At 37.3% G+C, this 24715-nt stretch overlaps 1 protein-coding gene across 5 annotated transcripts in view; it reads right to left on the bottom strand.

Annotated features, from left to right (window-relative positions):
- LOC137643943 (BTB/POZ domain-containing protein 6-B-like) overlaps positions 1-24715 on the bottom strand; it is a 198488-nt gene that overhangs the window by 4470 nt on the left and 169303 nt on the right. For all 5 annotated transcript variants that reach the window (XM_068376717.1, XM_068376713.1, XM_068376715.1 and 2 more), the window contains one exon: positions 1708-1876. In XM_068376717.1, the coding sequence (XP_068232818.1) occupies positions 1708-1876 (169 nt within the window). The remainder of the gene's footprint in view (positions 1-1707; positions 1877-24715) is intronic.

Raw genomic sequence — 24715 nt, 5'->3', positions numbered from 1 at the left:
TTGTTCTCCTGTCTGGTCTTCAGCTGCAGAATTTCATCCTAAATTGTAGGACATGAACTTACAGTCTATTAAATTTCTTATTCCTGATCTAGATTTTAATCTCTGGCACCGTCATTCAATTAGTTCATTATGCATGTTGCATAAGATTTTTTATACTTCCGACCATCCTTTACATTTAGATCTTCCCGGACAGTTTAATCTTGTTCGCAATACTAGGTATGAAGTTAATTCTAATATTCAAGCCTTCTCCATCATGAGGCTCAATACTACACAATACTCTAGAAGTTTTATTCCAGCTGTGACCAAATTGGGAATGATCTTCCTAATTGGGTAGTTGAATCAGTAAAACTTCAAAAGTTCAAACTTGCAGCAAATGTTTTTATGTTAAACAGGCTAACATAAGTCCTTTTAGTTTATATATCGAATATCTGTTATAATGTTGTTGATGTTTTTAAAATTTTGTATTTTAATTGTTCTTTACTATTTATATTGTTTATTTATTTTCTTATTTCCTTTCCTCACTGGGCTATTTTCCCAGTTGGAGTCATTGGCCTTATAACATCTTGCTTTTCCAACTAGGTTTGTAACTTAGCTAATAATAATAATAATAATAATAATAATAATAATAATAATAATAATAATAATAATAATAATAATAATGTGTGATGAACATTTTCAATTTACTGTCACTGTATTGTATTTTGTATGACTATTCAAGGGCATTGTAATTTTGCATTTGCTCAATATCATTTGAAACCTGATCTATATGCACATATAGACTGCTGGTCATTTGGCCCTATTGTCTCACCAAGTGAGATTTTTTTTTTCTGGAATTTGTTAATTGCAGTATGTGGGGTGTAAAAGTCGTTCATTATTAGTTTTGGATTTTATGTCATGTCTTTGATGAGTTTTCTGCTGTAATTCTTGATTTCTGTATCAAGGCATTTGTATAGAAATGTATAGACCATATCATCATGTAATTTTATCCATCTAAATCATGTTCAGAGAAGTCTCGGTCTGTTACTTTCTACATATGTTCAAAGACTCAAAGATGTAATAATTTTCAAAGAGGATATCAGAAAAAATATTTTTTTTTTCTATTTAGGTTATTACATATGTTGTGATTAACTTTTCAAGATTCAACACTATTTTCCCCTCCAACATGGTTAATGTGGTAGTCAGCATAGGAAATTCCTGGTAAGGGTCATTGATGAAATTATTTCTATACTTACCCTAACTGAACTCCCAACTCCCCTTTAAAGTATTAAATGCTGTCTAGCCAAGTTAGCAGTAACAAAACCATAGGCCAACCAGTGTTTAACGCCACTGGAAGATACGTTATTGGGGTGAAGTGGTTGTTTTCAATTTCAACGGGAAGGGGTTATAGCTTCAAAGGTATTAGTATTGTGAATTTTAGGTATATACTTATATAAGTAATTATGTTATGAAAATTATCTTGCTTCCCATATAGACCACAAACCCAAATTGAATATTACCATAAAAAGCTGAAAACTCTTGAGAGTGCCCATCGAGTCATTGAAAAAGTTGTTTTACTACTCAAGTTTCTTACCTTTAAACCATACAAAACCAACTTTAGCAAACAGTGTATATGAATATCTATATGTTAAGAAATGATGTACAATTAGAACTTTTGCAATTAATAAAAAACTTGCTCAGGCAAAACCAAAGGTAGCCTATAAAACATACCTCACCATATTTCTTCAACTCTATTCTGACATTGTAATCAGCAGCACCACTAGATGATCCATAAAGGCCATATCCCACAACAAATATCCGTTTATCCACCATAAAGTTTATGGAGTCCACTCGTCCTCTATACCGCCACTGATTACTTCTGTATGCTGAGGACTGAAACCTGTAAGAAATGGATCAAACAATTTATCAAGCTATACAATTCATCAAGAGAAAACTTAGGAAAGATAATGAAGAATTATTGTCATTTCTAATACAGAAAAAGTTTACGAGCAACAAAAATAAAAATAGATCTTACCAACACAAAAAAAAAAAAAAGACAAATGGATCTTAAAAACATTCACCTTAGAATATGGCACTTTAAATTTAAGGTATTTGAAATAACAGTTAAAGATGTAAAAAAATTATATATATATATAGAAGATAATTATTAGAATACATAGGTTTCTGAGTATATGCCTGCTTTGAAATAAGTCAAATTTGGTTAACATCTTGTTTGGATGCAAAAAAAAAAAAAAAAAAAAAAAATGGGTTGGTATATGCCAGTTCCTTAAAATATGACTCCCCTACCTATATGGACCCAAATAAATCACTACCTTATTTATACTTCTGTTCACATTTGAAAAAGTCACAAGCTTCAATTTGTTAGTAGCTCTCGTTCAGTTCATAATCTTTGTAAATTTTCACTAAATACTTTATGTTGTCATATAAATCTTGAGCCAATCTGTTAATCAATGGTCTTAATAAAGTTAGAGAGAAAAGCCAAGCAACAGAGAGAAAGTTTAGGATCACTATGAGTGTAAAACAAAATTTTGATAACATTTAGGAAAAATGTGAAGTTTGATTGTAGTAGTTTTATTGTAAGGGGACACTTCCTCCAAATAATACTGTTTCCTTTTCCTCCCCTCTTTAAGGTAGAATTAGGCTTTGAATGATATTCTAGTACCAAAATCACCCATAATACTTGCAAATTGACTGTTCCACAGTTTAAAATAAAGAAAAACCTTGCCCTGGTACTTAGACTAATGGTATGAAAATGAAAACAATAATCAAAAGAATTTTTCCAGAGAAAAAAGTTAAAGAAGATGGCCAAATAAGGATTCTTCCAGTAGAAGTTCTAATCATAGTTACCATAACTATGAAAAAAAATCCTACATTTTTGATAGATATTGACTAGATGATAAGAGCTTTCAACTGCTGTTGACACTCACAAGGAAAAGCTATATTTCAACGAGAGAAATAAAACTTATGGAATCAGCATTACCACCATCTTTGTAGACCTATGAACTATCCCAATTCCACAAAGATTAAGAAAGCATTAGATTGTAGTTATGAAGAGTCATTAAGTGAAGTCAAAGGCTTATTCTAATAGACACTAGACGATAAGAGAATAAATTAGTGGACATATGACACAGGATTATTAATGAATTAAAACCACATTTCAAAAGTATTTAGAATTATTCCAAAATTAATTACTTGACCTTTCAAGGCTGACAACCATTTCATTTCAAATAAGGGAAGACCACAAAACAGCAGTAAGAGTTGCATAACTTGCATCCACTGATATCTTATTTTCTATGCTACCACTCCAAGACATCTGCCACATAGACACCAAACATGAGAGAAATAGGGTCAACGAAGTGTATTTTATTTTTTTACAGGTGTTATTACAATTATAGAAACTAAAAAGGTTCTTATCTATAAGGCCAATGTATAAATCTTAGTTAACTAACCTGATCTTACCAACAAAACTTTTTTTACTTCTTAGATGCAAACCAGGATTTATGACCAATTTGAGAAGTTGAGAAGACACCATCTCCCATAAAATATGAGGTTGCAAATTCAGATATTTGAGTTATCATAAAAAGATACTGGTAGCGAGACAATTGCAATTATTTGCAAATGCACAAACTTGTAGAAAAAAATATCTAAGCATGAATAAAATTCTTGTGTAAAATATATCCTCTGCTATTTTACATAACTGAGCAATGATACATGCTACAAAAAAGGATTGCAATGGAAAGTTGAGTATCAACTGGAGCAAAGACAGGCATTTCTTTAGCTTTATATAACTATATTTTTGGTTAAAGATTTTTCCATATATGAATGTTCATATTTTTACATTTTCCATATACTATGTGAAAATACAAAGAATGCTCTTTCAAGTAGTATGTGCAACATAAGGCTTGGCAATTGCAATTACTTGCAAATACACATACACCCAAAGAAAAAACATATCTACACACCTTTAAGTAAAAAATAGGAAAAAATTGTGGCTAGGAAGCTGTTTATAAGCACACACACAAATAACAAAAACACAAATAGGGGCAAAAACAAAAACTCCTTCTAACTTCGTTGGCTTAGGTAAAGAAGTAATGGTTACTGCTAGGACAAAATGAAGATTGCAATGGAAAACTGAATGAATGTCGTAATTAACAAACCAATAAAATAAATAGGCTCTGTCAGAAAAAAAAAAAACATTTACTTATAAAGACGGACAATAATTTATCACCTTTATGCAAGAAATGAGAATAAATTTTTTATATAAAATATTTTCATTTTTACATTTTCTTCCACATGAGGGGAAAAAAATTCTTTTTCAAATGGTAAATGATGCTTGACAACTGCAATTATTTGCGAATGCACAAACATGCATAAGATAAAATTATCTGCTATACAAAATTCTAGTGTAAAGATAACTTCTATGCCATTTTGCATAATAAATACATAATGATTAACTAGAAAAAATATAGATTGTAATTTAAACTAAATATATTTGCTACATAATCTATAAATAAAATAAACATGTTTTGTCAGAGAAGAATTGAGCAATTGTAGATAAAAAAAAAGATAATAAATCTTCATACTTATGTACTATATTTACGATAAAGTTTTCTTTATAGAAATGTCCATATATTTAAATTTTTGTATACAGTACACCTGAAAATCAAAAGAATGCCTTGTCAAATGGTATATGAAACATGACAATTGCAACTATTTGCAAATGCAAAAATGCATAAGAATGACTCATCTCTATGCATGCATAAAATTCTGCACCTGGTACAGTACCAGGTTAGACTCTTTCTTCATCTTTTCTCTTCAGGTGTCTAAAGGGAATCAAGATGATTTGATTCTCTGACATGTGGGAGGTCTGCAGCATTATTCTAAGAGGACTGAGCACTTGATGCCTGAACATCAAAGATTGATTGATTGTTTATTGGGCATTATCTGGCATCGTAACAGCAATAGTCATTGATGCCAACAAATCTACTTAAAGATTATTACATATTTCTTATTTAAAATCATGATCAAATCTTATCAAATAAATTAGTCTCCACAAGAAACTTGAAAAAGGCAATCCATATTGTATTCATGTCCTAAAATTTTAGATAGAATGTAGATACCAATGCTATCCTTACAATTAAGAAAATTGCGCAATCTTTCGGGCAAGTAACTTGGGACACTCGGTTAAAATACGCTTCACAGTCAATGGCTCCAGGCAATCTTGACAGAATGGCTGATGTTCTCCACTCATCAAAAAGCTGTGTGTTAATCTGGCGGGACCAATTCTCATTCGGCACAAAACCACTTCTCTAGACCTTTGTATATCAAAATATGTCCCAGGGCACGATGCCTTAACAATTTCACTCACTTTGTTTTTCAAATTCCCAAGAAAAGTTCCAAGTTTCTCTGAGTGCAGACTTAATTACAGGGTATATATCCTCTGCAGATACCATAAAGTTGTTTCTTATACACCTATGAACTGCCTCCTTTGCCAGAGAGTCCGCTTTCTCATTTCCCTTTATATCGACATGAGTAGGAACCCAACAAAATCTAATATTCTTATCTCTATTTCCAAGTAGAGCCATTCAAGAATTTCTATTATTATTGGAGGCAATGAATTAAAGCGGTTCAGAGAGTCACAAAAAATAGAAATCTTTATGAGGTAGCCGGAAGATTTCCTTGACTGCCATTAAATGGCAACGCATTCAGGTGTAAAAATAGATGCATGGTTAAGTAATCTAAAACTTGGACTAAATTTTGGAAAGCATACCCTTAATCCAACGCTAGCACTGGACTTTGATTCATCCGTAAAAATGAAAAAAGTCCTTGTGGCATTCTAAGTGCTCCAAGAAAGTGACCCTCATTTATCTCTTTGGATGTTTCTTGTTTTGAATCTGAACTACATTTACATAAAAATACCCTCACATGGAGGTACTGTAGAGTACTTTAAAGGTAAAATTTTACCCTTGGGGATTTCCAAGTCCTCCAAGGTTCTTAAAGCTCTATACCCTAAAGGTTTAGGGTATCTAGGGTGATTACCATAAAAAGTAGTACACTTTACATGAAAAACAGTTTCACATGTGAGTAAAAATCAGGCTATATACTGTATCAGTTTAGTGAGTTCTGTGTTATTGTATGGACATGAGTTGTGGTATGACAATGAATCAATATTCAACAGATTTAGTAGACGTGAGAACAAAGCCCTCAGAAGAATATTAGGAGTTACATGGCAAGGAAGGATTAAAAATGAAACTATAAGAGAGATTACTTGAGTGCCATAAGTGAAAGACATCATAGTGAGGGGTATATGGATATGGTTTGGGGATGCTCTTCAAACTCCTCAAGAGAGAATAGTGCCCGAAAAATCTAACTGGGCTCCACAAGGTACTAAAAGAGTTGGAAGACCCTGACTTACATGGCTGAGGACTACGAAGCACAAAGTAGGAGGTGATGAATGGAGAAGTATCGAATTAAAAGCTCAGGAGAGAGACAACTGTTAAAATCTAACTGAGTACCTTTGCATCAATATTATTATTATCACTATTAGCTAAGCTACAACCCTATTTGGAAAAGCAAGATGCTATAAGCCCAAGGCCTCCAACAGGAAAAAATAGCCCAGTGAGGAAAGGAAATAAGGAAACAAATTAACGTTAAAAGTAATGAAAAATTAAAATTAAATATTTTAAAATCATCAACATTCAAACAGATATTTGATATGTTAACTATAAAAGGACTTATGTAAGCCTGTTCAACATAAAAACATTTACTGCGAGTTTGAGCTTTTGAAGTTCTACTGATTCCACAACTTGGTCACAGCTTGAATAAAACTTCTAGAGTACTGTGTAGTATTGAGCCTCATGATGGAGAAGGCCTGACTATTGGAATTAACTGCATACCTAGTATTACGAACAGGATTGAACTGTCTGGGAAGATCTGAAAGTAAAGAATGGTCAGAATCATAAAAAAATCTTATGCAACATGCATAATGAACTAAAATGAACGACGGTGCCAGAGATTAATATCTGGATCAGGAATAATAAATTTATTAGACCGTAAGTTCCTGTCCATCAAATTAAGATGAGAGTTAGCAGCTGAAGACCAGACAGGAGAATAATACTCAGAACAAGGTAAAATGAAAGAATTAAAACACTTCAGAATAGATTGATCACCAAAAATCTTGAAAGCCCTTCTCCATACGCCGATTTTTTGTGCAATTGAAGAAGACAGCCCAAATTTGCTGTTGAGAATCACACCTAAAACTTTAAAAGTCATTCAAAGTTAAAAAAAAACATCATCAATGCTGAGATCAGGATGTTGAGGAGCCACGGTCATTGACCGACTTACAATCATACTTTGAGTTTTGTTAGGATTCAACTTCATGGCCCATAATTTGCACCATGCACTAATTTTAGCTAAATCTCTATTAAGGAATTCAGCAACCCCAGATCTACATTCAGGAGATGAAATTGATGTAAAGAGAGTAGCATCATCTACATATGCAAGAAGCTTTTCTAGACCGAACCACATGTCATGTGTATATAGTATGAAAAGTAATGGGCCAAGAACATTACCCTGAGGAACACCAGATATCCCATTCCTATATTCACTATGGTACACATCAACAACTCTTCGATCTATTACCTAAAAATTCAATAATGATGTTCAGAAACGACACAACCACTCCCAACTGCTTGAGTTTGAAAACAAGGGCCTCATGATTAACACGGTCAAAGGCAGCATTAAAGTTAAGGCCAATCATACAAACTTCCTGACCACAATCAAGGGATTTCTGTACAGCATTGGAGATTGTAAGAAGAGCATCACATGCTCCAAGGCCCTTATGAAAACTAAATTGCAAACTAGGAAACTGATTATTACCTTCAGCAAACCTATTAAGACGTTTTGCCAAAAGACGTTCAAAAACTTTAGATATGGGAGTTGTGGAAATTGGGCGGTAATCAGTTGGACTTGAGCTACCACAAACACATTTACATAGTGGAGTAACAATACCAATACTCCAACAAGTGCTAAAAGGTGCTCTTCTTGATAATTTGTGCAAAATAATAGATACCAGTACCTTTGGAGCTAAGAAATCTGCTGTCTTTATAAAAAAACAAAGGAAAAATACCATTTGGGTCTACCCTTCCATAAGCATCATTGTACATCAAAAGAGCTTTAATTTCACGAGATCGAAAAGCTAAACTAGTTAGTTTAGGCTCAGGAAAACAGGAATGAGGAAGTTCGAGTTTCTCATTACTCGGCTCGCTGTCAAACACATCTGCCAAAAGGGTTGCCTTTTCCTTTGGACAGTGAGTGACTGAGCCATCTGGTTTAGGTAAAGAAGGAACTGTAGCATCTACACCAAAGAGTGCAGATTTAAGGGAACTCCCCCACTTATGCTCCTGGGTTGTACCAGAAAGGGTTTCTTTTATGGTTAAATTGTATTCTTTTTTCAATTGAAGCATAAACTCTCTGAGCAAAAGCTCTAACCTGAATGTAGTTATTCCTGGTCAAATCTGATCTGTCACCCTTCCAAGGATGATAGGCCTCCTGCCTCTCCAAATAAGCATGTCTACAATCATCATTGAACTATGGTTTGTCCTTCATTCGCTACCTTAGTACACAAGAAAAGATACGCCAATCAATTATGTTGACTAGATTCTCATTCAAAGGGACAACAGGATTAACACTACTATACAATTGTGACCAATTCAAGCCCAAAAGATCATGCAAAATCCCATTCCAGTCTGCTTGAGATTTTATATAAATCTTACATTGGTAAGATACATCAGGGACAGGCTGCTCAGTCTTCACTATTAATGAAATCAAGGCATGATTAGATGTCCCAACTGGAGAACCAACCTTACTTGTTACAACGCCAGGGTGTAGGAGATGATGATGATGACAATTAAACCTTGTAATACAAATCTTTTATATATACGCACACATATATACGGTATATATAAATATATATATATATATATATATATATATATATATATATATATATATATATATATATATATATATATATATATATATATATATATATATATAGAGAGAGAGAGAGAGAGAGAGAGAGAGAGAGAGAGAGAGAGAGAGAGAGAGAGAGAGAGAGAGAGAGAGAGAGAGAGAGAGAGACTGTAAAGATTGAGAAACAGCAGTATGGATTCATGAGGGGGAGAGGAACTGTGGATGCCATCTTTATAGTAAGGCAGTTACAGGAAAAGAGACTAGAAGAAAACCAGAAGCTTTTCTGTGCTTTTGTAGATTTAAAAAAGGAGTATAATAGAATACCAAGAGAAGTGATGTTTCTGGTGCTTGAGGAAGAGGAAAGTCCCAGAGAAGTTGGTTAGAATAATACAGATGATATACAAAAGAGCAAGGAGAAAAGCAATAACAGCTGTTAAGAGAAAAATACATCTTTGAAGTTGGTTTTGGATTACACCAGGGGTCAGCATTGAGCCCGTTTTTATTTGTGTTGGTCTTGGATGAGTTAAGTGAAGGGATCAAAAATGAAGAGTTGTAAATGTTGCTATATGCAGATAATTTGGTGATTACTGATGAAAAATGAGGAAGAATTACAGAGAAGGGTGGTAAAATGGCAAGATACTTTGGAAAGAAGTGACGAGGGTAAATGTGGATAAGACTGAAGCTATGGTGAGCAGTAAGGAAGGTAGGGAATGGGTAGCTCTACGTGAAAGTAGAGGAACAGTTATAAAACAGGTGGAACATTTTAGATAAATGAGATCTACTATAAATCAGGAGGGAAGATGTGAGGCTGAAGTTGAGAGCAAGATAAAAGCAGCACAGGGAAAGTGGAGGAAGAAGCAGGAGTGGTATGTGATAAGAAAATGCCAATCAAGGTAAAAGTCAAAATCTATAGCACAGTAATAAGACCAGTGTTAATGTATGGATCAGAAACTTGGACTTTTAAGACGAAAAGGGGAAGCAAAGCTTGAGGAAACAGAAATGAGAATGCTGAGGTGGATTATGGGAACATCCCTTTCTGAAAGATTGGAAAATTATGAAATACGAAAGATTTCAGAGATGGTAAGAGTGTCACGACTGAGATGGTGTGGGCACATGATGCGGATGGATGATGGGAAGAGAGTGAAGAGGGCTTGGGAGGAACCTGTATGGGGGAGAGGATAAAGAGAGAGACAGAATTAAATGGCGAGATAAGGTGAAGGATGATATGGAGAGAAGAGGTTTGGTGGGAAAAAATAATTGTGAAAAATTATCTTTATATTTATTTAGCTCATGCATGATTTATTTCCCGTTTTATTGTTTGCCTATTCTATGGTTTGCTTGAGCTACCCTCCCCATTTTCTATAAGATGAATTGAGACTTGCTGTTTGCTACATCATGACTATTAGATTCTTACAGTAGTGGTCTGCATGAAATTCTTATTTCCTTGAGCAATGTACTCTAGAAAAAATAATTTTTCTGATCTTGGTTGCAATTTATAAAAAAAAATTTATGAGTATTTCATGTATAACTCTCTGACAAATATTCAAGTTTATTTGCCCAGGAAATTCATTGCCCACCATGCACTGCCTTTACAAATTTTTCTTTCCGTAATTCAATTACTGTACATGCCAGACACTTAGGTTTATTCTTAGATATATTCCTTGAAGCCACAAGATTACTCCTTGTATTCTAAATATAAATAGATACCCTATAAGACCTCTCCTACTACAGACAAATTAAACCCCTGTTATAATCCCAATATGGCACCTCAAGATTGGGTAAGCCTAGAAGAGCACACTGTGCTTATCTTCTGTTCAGGGGGAGGTGAAGAGCCTCCTTTCTTCGAACTGCCCACTCCTACGCAAGGCCTCTGTAAGCGCAGGTACTCTGGTCACATTCTCGTTAGTTCCGGCTCAGCCTATCCTCAGTGAATATCTTCCCAAGCCTCTATCTGGTGTGTCTAGAAGAGGAAGGAGCCCACCTGGACACAGCAAATGCCAAGCAGTACCAAGAATACCTTTATCCTGTTTTTGCTGTGAACTAGGGAAATCTTGATGAAGGGCCCAGGCAGCTATCATTAACCTCAACAAGCACCCACTTTGGAATGCATTTAGCCACTGGGATCAGGAACACAAGAGTTACAGAGGTGTCAATCTGTGGCCACATTCCCCCTCAAATTGGATATTTGTTTAGTTCTAGATTATTGTCTTAATTTGAACATTTATCCTTGTGTGTGGAGTTTGTTGTAAATGTGTGTTCATTTCTGTTTATTTTATAACTTTGTGAGCATTGGACAACGTTCCATAGGTCATCTTCCATGTATTTGATTAAACCACTAAATTCACAAGAAAATCCAGTAGACTTTCAGTCTAAGGTCCCTGTTGTATTCTATGAAACTGAGTATCCCCTTTTCCCACACCATTATCAATATTATTTGTCAATTCTCTTTGTTTTTTTTTTTTTAATTAACCCTTAGTTTCATTATTAAATTCTGTCTTACTTGTTAAGATGACCATATGAAGTTACTAGAACTTTTGTAATAAAGACATATAAGATTAACCCTGGATAGGTACGCTCCGCGGACACCCCTTTAAGGGTATACTCGGACGCGAACGACCCCAACGCCAAAAAAAATTCTTGAAAAATCAGTTTTTGCAGTAACCTCTTTTTTTCTTTTGCCAAAAAAAACTTCAATGAATGCTTAAAACAACTGTAAAGATAAATACTACTCATCTGCAGAAAAATTATTTATTATAAATATTTTAAAAAATTAAGTAGAAAAAAAAGACCTGACATAAAAATTCATAAAAAAAAGTTTATACATATATACACAAATCCTTTTAGGAATTGATTCTTGAATGTTTAGGACACATCTTGATGTATTTTGGATGAAGTCAGACCCATGGAGGTGAAGATCTGAAATGAGAAAAAAAAAAGGGTAACTTTTTTTGGCCAAAAAAATTTGTCCAAATTTCATGAATTTTTTTGGGTACCCAAATGGAATAGGAAGTGGCTAATTTTTTTAGGGAATAAACATATGTTATCCTAAAATAGAAATATGTAACAAAATCTTAATTATTTTGTAAATTACATTTATATCAGGGGCCATATCTAAAGGTAATTTTTTGAGTACTTAGAAATTTCGTAAAAAAATACATATATTTAATATATATGATATTTATGCAGGTAAAAATATACCAAAATATCACAAATTCTATAGGGAACAAGAATATATATAGATAGGGCAACTTATGCTTCGGATATGTCCACAAAATGGCCGCCAACCACACTGACTCAGACTCCCTAATCTGCCACTTGAAATGTAGGAAGGGTATGTCAATTTCAAGGTGTTATTTACTAATCTAATTATTATTGGATATGCATTAAAATTGTATGGTGGGTTGCTGGATAATTGTCGATTATTTTACGACTATAAAATTAAAATTCTGACCCAAAAAAAATTTTTGAAGGGAAATAAAATCGAAAAAAAAACAAAAATGTGAAACAATATAATATTTTAGCTAAAAAAATTTGATGATATTCAATCAAAAAAGAAGTAAACAAAATTTTCCGACAAATAAACATCTAGAGGAATCATTACTCTGTGATAGTTCCTTAGTACGTAGTAATTTTGAAAGAAATGGGAAAAACGAAAAAATGGCAATCACCGGAAAATCGAACACATACCTATATATACGCCATATCTGGCTAAAAAAAAGATAGGCATGGGTAGCCAGATCATCTAGAAACACTTTCCAACACTATAAAAATATAAGTTTTGCGACACTACTTGCCAATTCCTTACGGTAACATGACTAAGCAAAAAAATGCAAAACAAATAAAAAGGGGCACTCGCGGAAAAATGGCTAATATTCTAATATACGGCATTTCAGAAAAAAAAAAATTCAGCCACGTGCTAGGCAAACCATCAAGGCACATTTTCCGACAAATAAACATCTAAATGAATCATTACTCTGTGATAGTTCCTTAGTACGTAGTAATTTTGAAAGAAATGGGAAAAAATGAAAAAATGGCAATCACAGGAAAATCGAACACATACCTATATATACGCCATATCTGGCTAAAAAAAAGATAGGCATGGGTAGCCAGATCATCTAGAAACACTTTCCAACACTATAAAATTATAAGTTTTGCGACACTACTTGCCAATTCCTTACGGTAACATGACTAAGCAAAAAAATGCAAAACAAATAAAAAGGGGCACTCGCGGAAAAATGGCCATTCTAATATACGGCATTTCAGAAAAAAAAAATTCAGCCACGTGCTAGGCAAACCATCAAGGCACATTTTCCGACAAATAAACATATAAATGAATCATTACTCTGTGATAGTTCCTTAGTACGTAGTAATTTTGAAAGAAATGGGACAAAACGAAAAAATGGCAATCACTGGAAAATCGAACACATACCTATATATACGCCATATCTGGCTAAAAAAAAGATAGGCATGGGTAGCCAGATCATCTAGAAACACTTTCCAACACTATAAAAATATAAGTTTTGCGACACTACTTGCCAATTCCTTACAGTAACATGACTAAGCAAAAAAATGCAAAACAAATAAAAAGGGGCACTCGCGGAAAAATGGCTAACATTCTAATATACGGCATTTCAGAAAAAAAAAAAAATTCAGCCACGAGCTAGGCAAACCATCAAGGCACATTTTCCGACAAATAAACATCTAAATGAATCATTACTCTGTGATAGTTCCTTAGTATGTAGTAATTTTGAAAGTAATGGGAAAAAATGAAAAAATGGCAATCACAGGAAAATCGAACACATACCTACAGTATATATACGCCATATCTGGCTAAAAAAAAAGATAGGCATGGGTAGCCAGATCATCTAGAAACACTTTCCAACACTATAAAATTATAAGTTTTGCGACACTACTTGCCAATTCCTTACAGTAACATGACTAAGCAAAAAAATGCAAAACAAATAAAAAGGGGCACTCGCGGAAAAATGGCCATTCTAATATACGGCATTTCAGAAAAAAAAAATTTCAGCCACGTGCTAGGCAAACCATCAAGGCACATTTTCCGACAAATAAACATATAAATGAATCATTACTCTGTGATAGTTCCTTAGTACGTAGTAATTTTGAAAGAAATGGGAAAAAACGAAAAAATGGCAATCACAGGAAAATCGAACACATACTTATATACTGTATACGCCATATCTGGCTAAAAAAGAAATAGGCATGGGTAGCCAGATCATCTAGAAACACTTTCCAACACTATAAAAATATAAGTTTTGCGACACTACTTGCCAATTTCTTACGGTAACATGACTAGGCAAAAAATGCAAAACAAATAAAAAGGGGCACTCGCGGAAAAATGCCCAACATTCTAATATACGGCATCTCAGATAAAAAAAAAGACATGCACGTGTTAGCCCAACCATCAAGGCACACTTTCTAACACATAAACATGAAAAAAAAATCAATAATATACGGCAATTCCTTACTACGTAGTAAATTTTTACAAATATTGAAAAAAAAACAGAAATTGGCAACCGCAGTTAAATACCCAATATACCAATAACTACGTCGTATCTGACAAAAACAAAGTCACGCATGGGTAGCCAGATCATCTAGACACACTTTCCAACACTAAAAAAGCAAAAGTTCTACGACACTATTTGGCAATATCTTACGGAAAAATGACTTGGCAAAAAAATGAAAAAAAATGAAAAAGGGGCACTCGCGGTAAAATGCCCAACATTCTAATATACGGCATCTCAGATAAAAAAAAAGACATGCACGTGTTAGCCCAACCATCAAGGCACACTTTCTAACACATAAACATGAAAAAAAAATGAATAATATACGGCAATTCCTTACTACGTAAAAATTTTTACAAATATTGAAAAAAAAACAGAAATTGGCAACCGCAGTTAAATACCCAATATACCAATAACTACGTCGTATCTGACAAAAACAAAGTCACGCATGGGTAGCCAGATCATCTAGACACACTTTCCAACACTAAACAAGCAAAAGTTTTACGACACTATTTGGCAATATCTTACGAAAAAATGACTTGGCAAAAAAATGAAAAAAATGAAAAAGGGTCACTCGCGGTAAAATGATCCTCGTGGTGATGAACGACATTTTAACTAAAAAAAAATCATGCACATGGTAGCCAAACAATCCACCAAGACTTTCCACAACTGATAACCTATACAAGTTGCACCATTCTACGACAATTTCATAATACGTAATAACTTTGATAATTATGCAAATTACCTTAGAAGGGTAAACTCGGTCGCGCTCGACCCCGACGCGTCTCAGAAATCGGGGAAGGAGTACAGCTACAGCAATGCACATCTGGACACTACTAGAGCGTGTAGGGGAGACACCTCCTGCAAGTCGATCGCCCACAAATTCAGTCACGGGGGTGAGTCACGTGAGAAAAACCTCTTTTTTTTTGACGCTCGGGGTCGCGTACGACCCACCGTACCTATCCAGGGTTAAGGTCATCTCTGATTTTGATTTAGCCCAATTGTGTCCATTTCCCTTTTTATTGAGTTTAAATATATTTACCAAGCCATTGTTCTTATTTACAGGTTATTTAAGTATTCATTTGGATCCTCCCCATACGTAGTTAAAATTATCACATGCTCCAACTAGACTATTCAAAGGATTAAGTTAAATCAACAGAGTTGCATATGGTTTGTTGAAATATACATAAAGGTCAGCTCTTCCTGACATTGTTGAAGCGAACAATCCTCATTCTAAATTTGTCAGCAGGACGCTTTTAGAATAAATAAAAAATGTATACACTGCTGCTATGTTTCCCGTTACTTGTGGCATTGTCCATAAATCAATTAATTTATCCAGCACTCAAAGACCATTCGGAGCCTACTACCTGAGTGACTTTGCTCAGATTTTCTGCGAGCACATTCCTCTAGCTGGGAATGAAGTGACCTGATATGGACACCGAATGATCTTCTGACCATCTGAGGATCTTTGCTGCGAATAAGTACTGCCCTATTTGTTTACGTAAGACACTACTGTGGTGTTGTCGCTCATCATCACCAGAGTGACCTGCCAGCAACTGTTGAAACTGATGGAGAGCTAGGTATGCTGCTCTCATTTCTAAAAGATTTATGCGCTGGTACCTTTCTGACTCTGACCAAAGTCCAGAGATCATGTGGTGTAGCAAGTGATCCCACTACCCTTCTTTTGATACATCTGTGAAGAGCATCAAATCCGGAGGAGGGACGAGAAAGTTCTGGCCCGGTCGAAGGTTTTTGTCTGCCATCCATCAATTCAAGTCCGTCACCTGATCCTGAGTTTTAGGAACTTGAGTGTCCATTGGATAGGAGTGTTGGTTCCACACAGACTTTAGCTGCCATTGCAGGGATCTTATCCTGATGCAGCTGTTTGGAACTAGAGGGATGAGAGAGGTTATATGCCCAAGTAGACTCAACCAACGGGAGGCTGGAAGGACTTCTTTTCTGAGGAAAGGTGCAGCCACTTCTTTCAGTTATGTACTCTTTCTTCTGATGGGAAGACTTTCTGTTGGACGGTGTTTATTATCGTACCGAGGTATACCAGCCTTTGAGAAGGTTGCAGTAATGACTTCTCGAGATTTATCAGGACCCCCAGATCCTGACAAAACTTGAGAAGCATGTCTCAGTGACGAAGAAGGGTTGTTTTCGAGTCTGCCAGGATTAGCCAGACATTTAGATATCTCAGGAGATAAAAGCCATTCCCGTGAGCCCAATATGACGCTAGGTCAAACACTCTGGTAAATACCTGAGGAGCTGTAGCGAGACCGAAGCATAGAAGCTTGAACTGGTATATCTTTTCCTCGTGTATGTACCTTAGATACTTCCTTGTAGACGAATGGATTGAGATCTGAAAGTGTGCTTCATTTAGATACAATGTGCATATGACGTCCCTTTGATGAACCCCTTGAATGATCGTGTCTGCCATCTCCATTCTGAACTGAGTCTGTTGCACAGACTTGGTCAGATAAGAGAGATCAATGACTGGTCTCCAGCCTCCAATGGCTTTTTTCACAAAAATAATTCGCCTGTAGAAGCTTGGGGACCCGTCCACAACCTCTTAGAGAGCACCCTTCTGCAGCATAGTCTGGACTTCAGCCATGAGGGCCAGCTCCTTTGCGGATCCCTCCGCAGAGAAGCTTAGATGGCCCGGTTTCCGAGCTAGAGGAGGGAGAGATTGAATGAACAGGAGGCGACACCCTAGAGCAATCACTTCGACCATCCAGGGTTCTGCCCCGTGAAACTGCCCCCTCTGGCAGGGGCGCTGCAGGCATCCGGTAGGTAAAGAGAAATGCCAGTCCTAGTAGGAGTGACCACCTAAGCCACTTCCCTTTCCTCCCTTCTTACCTCTGAAGGACTTGATCCCTTTCTGGCCTTTGAATGGAAAGGGCTGTTCAGACACCTTTGTAGGTCCTGAGGACCTAGAAGCTGAAGGGTGAGAAGAAGGTGCTTGCTGACTGTGAGATAACTGGGAAGGTCTACCATAGGGCCTTGATGTTATGGCCCTATGGAGGAGAGAATCGTTTCATGATTTCCTCCATCGTTCAGCAGCTCTCTCTATCTCCTCTGGGACGAAGAGAGAAGAACCCTCAAGGGTGGAGTTCCTCAACTGGGAGACCTCCACCTTTGGAACTTGTTTGTGGAAATTCCTGATGACGGTATTCCTTCTCTTGAATATAGCGTTCACCCACAAGTTGACAACGTGGTGCGACAAGAACTCAAGAGTTCAGGTACCCGACAAAAGGAAAGACTCCAAAGTCTTCTTAGCCTACTTCTTTGAAAGATCGTAGGAGCGGACCATAAAACCCAAGGATCTTGCCATAGGTTAAGCCAAGAAACTGCCTGCACGGCATACTTCGTGCTTCTCTCTATGTTAAGAAGCTCCACTGCCGAGAGTTAGGCCCTCGGAGAGAAGAGGGTTTGAATCGGAAGACCCTTCGTTAGAACTCTACTGAAGGATTCAGGGACATGGTGGAATGAGGGGCCCCTTCAATCCCATAGTACAGTCATACCTCTCTTCACGAAAGAATCTGCTTACAAAATTTTCACGCTGCGAAACGAGATGCAAAATATTTTCATGACTCACATTGCGAAAATTGCGAGGTTTTCGAGGCACCAGCAGATGAAGCTTAGACAGTGGGGCTGAAGGCTCTTCCTCTGGAGAAGGTAAGGAAATTGGACGCTGGTCCGGAGGCACTACCTCAATTTCTTGAGGATTGAACAGATGGACAGTTATCTCTCTGGGCGAGCCTTTGTCCCTGGATGATGGTGGATGATGTCGTCGTCGTCGTGAGGTGTTACGCCTCTAATCCTTCTCTTCTGCGTCTTGGTCATGGTTTCCCTTGCCTTAACTGGGGTAAAAGGCAGGTTGTGAGGTTTTCGAGGCACCAGCAGATGAAGCTTAGACAGTGGGGCTGAAGGCTCTTCCTCTGGAGAAGGTAAAGAAATTGGACGCTGGTCCGGAGGCACTACCTCAATTTCTTGAGGATTGAACAGATGGACAGTTATCTCTCTGGGCGAGCCTTTGTCCCTGGATGATGGTGGATGATGTCGTCGTCGTCGTGAGGTGTTACGCCTCTAATCCTTCTCTTCTGCGTCTTGGTCATGGTTTCCCTTGCCTTAACTGGGGTAAAAGGCAGGTTGGCCATGTAAGAGTCAGAAGAAGGAGGACCCTCGGCACACGAACGAGATGAAGGTGATCTGCGTGCCTTGTCCGACGTTGATCTACTTCTAGGGTCTGGACTCCCAACAGATGAACTCGATGAGGATTCCAAAGGGATCCTAGGGGGGTCACTCTCTCAGGGGCTGTCGGAGGTTGTGGCAGTGGAGGATCCAAATCCAGAGACTTCTGCAGGGTGGAGAAAAAAAAGCTCACCCATGCAGGAAGCTCAGATCCTTTAGATAAGCCATGGGCTTCCCTTGAAGGTCCAAGAAGAGAATGTCCCTTAGGGCAATCTCTAGAGAGAGCTTAGTTGATGCAGGGGAGAGACTGTGGCAGAGGAACACGTTCTATGGATAGACGAGAAGAACGGTCTGGACTAATAGGAACAATACTGAACCTATTAGGAGGCTCCTGAAAACCCTCTGGAAAGGGTATAGGCCTGCCGCTGGAGGTGGGAAGCGAAGCTGTTGGTACTTAACTTGGTCGCATTTCCGACACATCTGCTCGTGAATTGCTCGAGATTCACTCGCTAAATCACGAGCTTCGCGCGTCAACAGGTGCGAATCATGAGCTGACGTGCTCGCAACGGGAGCACTAGGGGCCATATTAGAAGAGGAAGGTCTAACGCCTTCCTGCTGCCGCAAAGAAGCCCCTACGTCAGACAAAGTTGGTAGAGGGGACCTCTGAGTAGGGACAACCCAGAGCGTTGGAGAACGCGTCACATCGGAACTTGTTTCCAAGCGTCGCATAGGCGAACGTTTTCCTAACAATCCCTAGCAGCAAATGTCACTGTAAGTTTAGCCGGACGCCTGTCTAAGGGATGGTCAGTCTCATGATCAAGTTCGGTTCGAGGTCATTTAGGTGAAGTTGGGTTGAGAGGGCTACGCGCTGATGGGCTGCGCGAATGTCTACCTCTACTTCTAGACGAGTAACATCTAGACCTTGATCGTGAACAGGGTTCACGATCATGAATGAGATGTTTGAGAACGGCGTGAGCATCGTGAATGCCTATCTTGCGAAAGTGAGCGTCGGCCTCGTGAACGTGAACGTGAACGTTGTTCTCATGAACGGTGCCCTCGTGAGCGTGAACGCAAGCCCTCGTGAACGGGAATGTCGTCCTCGCGAACGTCATCCTTGTGATCTAGATCATCGAGATCTAGACCTCAAGCGTCTGGACCTAGATATAGACTGAGGTGCTCGTGATTGTAAAGAGCACGATTGCGAGACATCTCGTGAAGAGGAATGCCTCCGAGGAGAGTGTTGAGACCGAAGGTCTCGTGAGCATGAAGCTCTAGACCAAGAACGCCTTACAGAAGAAGAGTGTTTGGATTGTAATAACCTACGATCCAGTTGATCTTCCGATTGTTGCGAACAGCGATCTGGGGAAGTGTGTCCAGAAGGGCGTGGCGATGGCGAGGCTCGTCCTTTCGCACTGCTGGTGGTAGAGAGCTGGTCCCCAGATCATCATCTGCAATTGAAAGGATCCTGTGGGAAGAAACAGAAGGTTGGAGGTTTCAGGACGATGAGGTCCCAGGATGGAGTAGGGTGGTCTTCAAACACATCTGAAAAGAAAAAATAAAAAGTCCTATGACAGTCTAGGGAGAGGGAGGACACGTCCGATCTCAACCGAGTTAAAACAAAAAGTGACTTACCTCACAGCTGTGAGGGTACATATAGAGGTGGCTGGGTAACCCCCAGCCTACCCGCTCAAGTGGTTAGGCAAGGTTGCCACCTCGCACTTCAAGTCTAATGGCTACCTTCTAGCTTTGCCGAAAGGTAATCTAAATAAATAATGGAAGGTTTATTAGTATGGGAACAAACAAAGGTAATTGTAGATTATTGAAATGTTCCCAACATTGAAAAATTGAATACAAAAGGTTTCATAAACCATAATAATGTCTAATGAAATATAAAGGCTTAATAATGAAATTAAAATTAAATGCAGTATGAAGCTTTAAAATGAACGACCCATACACACAGAAAGAGAGAACGTATTTGTATGATAATAATAATAATAATAATGGCTATAAACAAACTGTATGAAAACTATGATATCCTGTAATATATTGGTGCTGATGTAATATTCAACATGAAGATATTTTGAATAAGTTATGTGAGTATTTCTTGATACAGTAGTGGGACCTTGAGATCGCTGATTGCAACAGAAGGTAAACGAAGAAAAATGGTATTTGTTGATTGTTAAAATGCTTCCGAAATTGAAAACCAGGAAAAAAAAATGCTTTAATAGAGCATATGATATCCCATGAAACAAGAAAATTATATAACGATATACAGTAAGAAAATATTGATAAAATATGACTTGGATGATTACCAAATCATGACGCAGCAAAACAAATCCATGTAAACTTCACTTTTTAAATTCAACATACGGGGCCTATCTCGGTCGTAAGTCGACAACTACCTGTAATATTCTTTACGAAGATATTTTGAATAAATTAAGAAATTATATAAATGATACGCATTGTTTGTTATTCGTGTGTGCATATAATTGCAATTCAGTAGCGTGACCTTGAGATCAGCTGATGACTACCAAAAGTAAAACTAAAGTAAATGTTGATTACTGAAATGCTCCCAAAATTGAAAAATTGATAATTCTCAATTAAACACAATAATGTTCAATGAAATATGAAGGCTTAATATTGAACTATAAATTAAATACTGTATGATGCTTTAAAAATGAACTATCCATACATGCATACACACAGAAAGAGAGAAAACGAACTTGTATGATTACTAATAATAATGGCTATAAACGAGCTGTATGAAAATTATATCCTATATTATATTGGTGCTGATGTAATATTCATCATTTAGACATTTAGAATAAGTTAAGAAATTATATGAACAATACGCTTTGATATTCGTGTGTGCACATTCTTTCAATAAGGTAGCGGGACTTTGAGATCAGCTGATCACAACCGACGTTAAAAAAAACAAAAAAAACTGTTAATTGTCGTTGTTAAACTGCTTCTGAAATTAAATATGAGACCAAAATGCTTTAATAAAGCATATGATATCCCATGATATTATAAAATGAAACGATGACATACAGTAAGAAAATATTGATTAAATATGACTTAGATGATTAACGAATCATGACGCAGCAAAATAAATATGGAAACTTTACTTTTAAGTTCGACATACGTCATGATCAGTCTTAAGTCGGCGACTACCTGTAGTTTGGTCTGGGACTGGTGAACAGTACACCAGGAGTTAGTGATACATGCGAGTGGCAAATATGCCGCAAGACATGGAACTTTACAAAGTCAAAAGTCTCTTTACCACTAGAAGAAGCAAAGGCCATTCTGCACCAATTGCTGTCCCTGATCAACTCTGATAGTTGGCAATGACAACACTCTACTTGAGAATACACCTCACTGAGAGTAAGGATGCATTTTGTTTGAGCTCACCCGTGTATCTCTAAAGAATGAGGCTGAGCCTCCTTGTTTGAAAATTTATGTCATTACCATGGAGTTATCTTTCATCAAAACGGCGGAGTGACTTACAGAGGCTTTGAAAAGTGGGTTAATGCTAGTTGCACTGCTTTCACTTTTAGGAAAATAATGTGAAAAAAGCTTATCCTCTTTGACCAAAATTTTTTCTCGTCCTGGGTGCTCACCCGACTCCAGGCGAGAAGCATACGAGAGCCTTATGAATTGTAGGGAAGGAACCAGAAGGCTCTTTTCTTTCAGCCATCAAAGGAGGTTTGTCCTCATCTCCTGGGGCACTGATAGTAGGGTAGCAGGGTGTTCGGATGCGTGCAACCACTAGTTCTTTAGAACATACTGTATTGCACCTAGTGAAGATGCATCCTCCCAAAGAGTGCGAGTTTGCCCGAAGGGAAGAGATGACCAAGAAATTTTTGTCAAAAGCGAGCAGGGAGAGGCTCTTCTTCAAGAAGCTTTTGCCTGAATTACAGTTAACAAAAGACACCCATGACTGGCGCCTAGTTTCTTTAATGGCACGAATGAACTGTGCTCTACATTTCTTGTATATAATTAAATTCTCCTCAGTACGCCGTCAGCACAATAAAGTTAAATACCTTCTCGTGGCTCTATGCAGGGAAGTTAGTTCTGAAGACCACCAGGGGACTGGTCATCTTTTGAATAACCCTGTTGTTTTGGGAATTGGACTGACTCCTGCTGTATGGAGAGTTCCATTTAGTAAGTCTATGGCAGCATCAACAATTTCAAAATGTTCAGCATCCCCTTCAATTTTGCTTAGCTCACAGAATTTATCACAGTCCGCCTTATCAAGATTCCATCGTGACTATCTCTGTAAAGGTGGACCATTGTTGGTGTTTATAAGGATTGGTGCATGATCATTAGTATGCCAATCTCCCAATGTCCTCCAATCAAAATCAAGAAGGCAATTAGAGATTACAATTGATAGGTCAATAGATGACAAGGTACCTGTCTGGACATGAAAGTGTGTGGGCTCTCCTGTATTAAGGAGTCTGGCATCCTTATTTTCCACAATTGATGATATGGTAGTGCCCCTCCTATTTGCTAAAACATCACCCCACAAAGGCAGTATACCACTTAAATCTCCTAGTAAAAGAAAAGGTTGAGTTGTTGAATCACCTCTACTAAGTTATCATACAAAATGTTGTCATTTGGAGGCAAGTAGAGATAGCAAATTGTTTATTTTCTCCTTATATCAATCTGTACAACCACTGCCTGCAGAGGTATACAAATAGACAAAGATATTTGGGGAACATCTCGACGAACATATAAGAGACTTCAGCCATGGCTCCCTACTCGGTAATCATATGGTATTCTATAACTAATATATTTGCGAGGACAAGGAGTATTATCATCAAGTTTGCTCTCCTGTAAACATATAATTTTGGGGGAATACTCATGAATGAGGACCTTAAGTTTTTCATATTTGGCCTTTAAAACCTGATAATTCTATTGCAAAATGGAGGGAAAAACTATGGTTTATTTTTTGGTAGACCCCTTGGATAAAGTCTTCCTATTAGCAGTTTTTGACCAAACACTATTTCCTGGTGGTTTTATTAAAGAGGGTCTTGACAGATTTTGTTTTGTGTCTGTTTTTTTTTTTTTTTCGTCCTTTTGATCTAGTTGTTGAAGGGGATGGTGGGCCTCAACTTGAATTTCTGATTTATTTAAATTGTCTTCCAGTTGATCAAGAACATCAACAGACAAAACATTATATTTATTTTACGTTATAACTAATATTTCTTATGAAAGATCTCTCTTTTTATCTGATTAATAGGACATGCCTGAGAAAAGTTAGTACTATTGTTGATAATGGGAGACGAAGATCGTACAGAAATGGGCAGTGCCTCAGTTTTAATATATCATGGCAAAGCCTCAGAAGGCAATATGCTTACCTCGTCATACAGCACTTTATTATTTGATGATGTACTTCTTTTCTTAGAATTACTGGCAGATCTAGGTGGGTTTATGTCTCCTGTGGTAAATTTCCTTTTGATTTTAGGGCCTCTGCATAGCTAATTGATTTATTCAGCAGTCTTTTTACATGTTCCACACTTATGTGTTCTAAACTAGTTTTGTTGGGGGCAGCTTCCTCCAACTTATAAAGTTCTCATCTCCTATCAGTTGATTTATGATTCAAGTTGCAGTTTAAATACCTGACCTCAAGTGTACAATCTCCATGATAAGAATTAAAACAAACACTAGGCATTTTACAAACTTTACATTGGTTGGTTGACTGGTTAGGTTTATCTGCTCGAGAATATTGAGGCATCATACATCGGAAAGGAAATTTGCTTTCTCCACTATTGGCACAATGAGAGTATCATACTTCCCAGATGGTCCAATCCATACCCTACCCGAAGGATAGCACTAAAACAGATATAAAAGCACAGGTGTAAGCTGAACCTCGTGTTAGGACTGAGGCCAAGAAGCTATGGAATCATCCTACACATATCTGTAATGATGGGCTTTCGGCCCGAAGCCGAGAGTCCTACCCCAAGCATTGGATTCCCCTGGATTCCGAAAACCAACCCTTGAGAATAGTTCCACTAAAAAGATCC

The sequence above is a fragment of the Palaemon carinicauda genome, chromosome 7 (assembly GCF_036898095.1).
Source record: "Palaemon carinicauda isolate YSFRI2023 chromosome 7, ASM3689809v2, whole genome shotgun sequence".
Classification (NCBI taxonomy): domain Eukaryota; kingdom Metazoa; phylum Arthropoda; class Malacostraca; order Decapoda; family Palaemonidae; genus Palaemon; species Palaemon carinicauda.
Note: the sequence above shows the minus strand (reverse complement) of the source record. Positions and strands in the feature narration are given on the sequence as shown.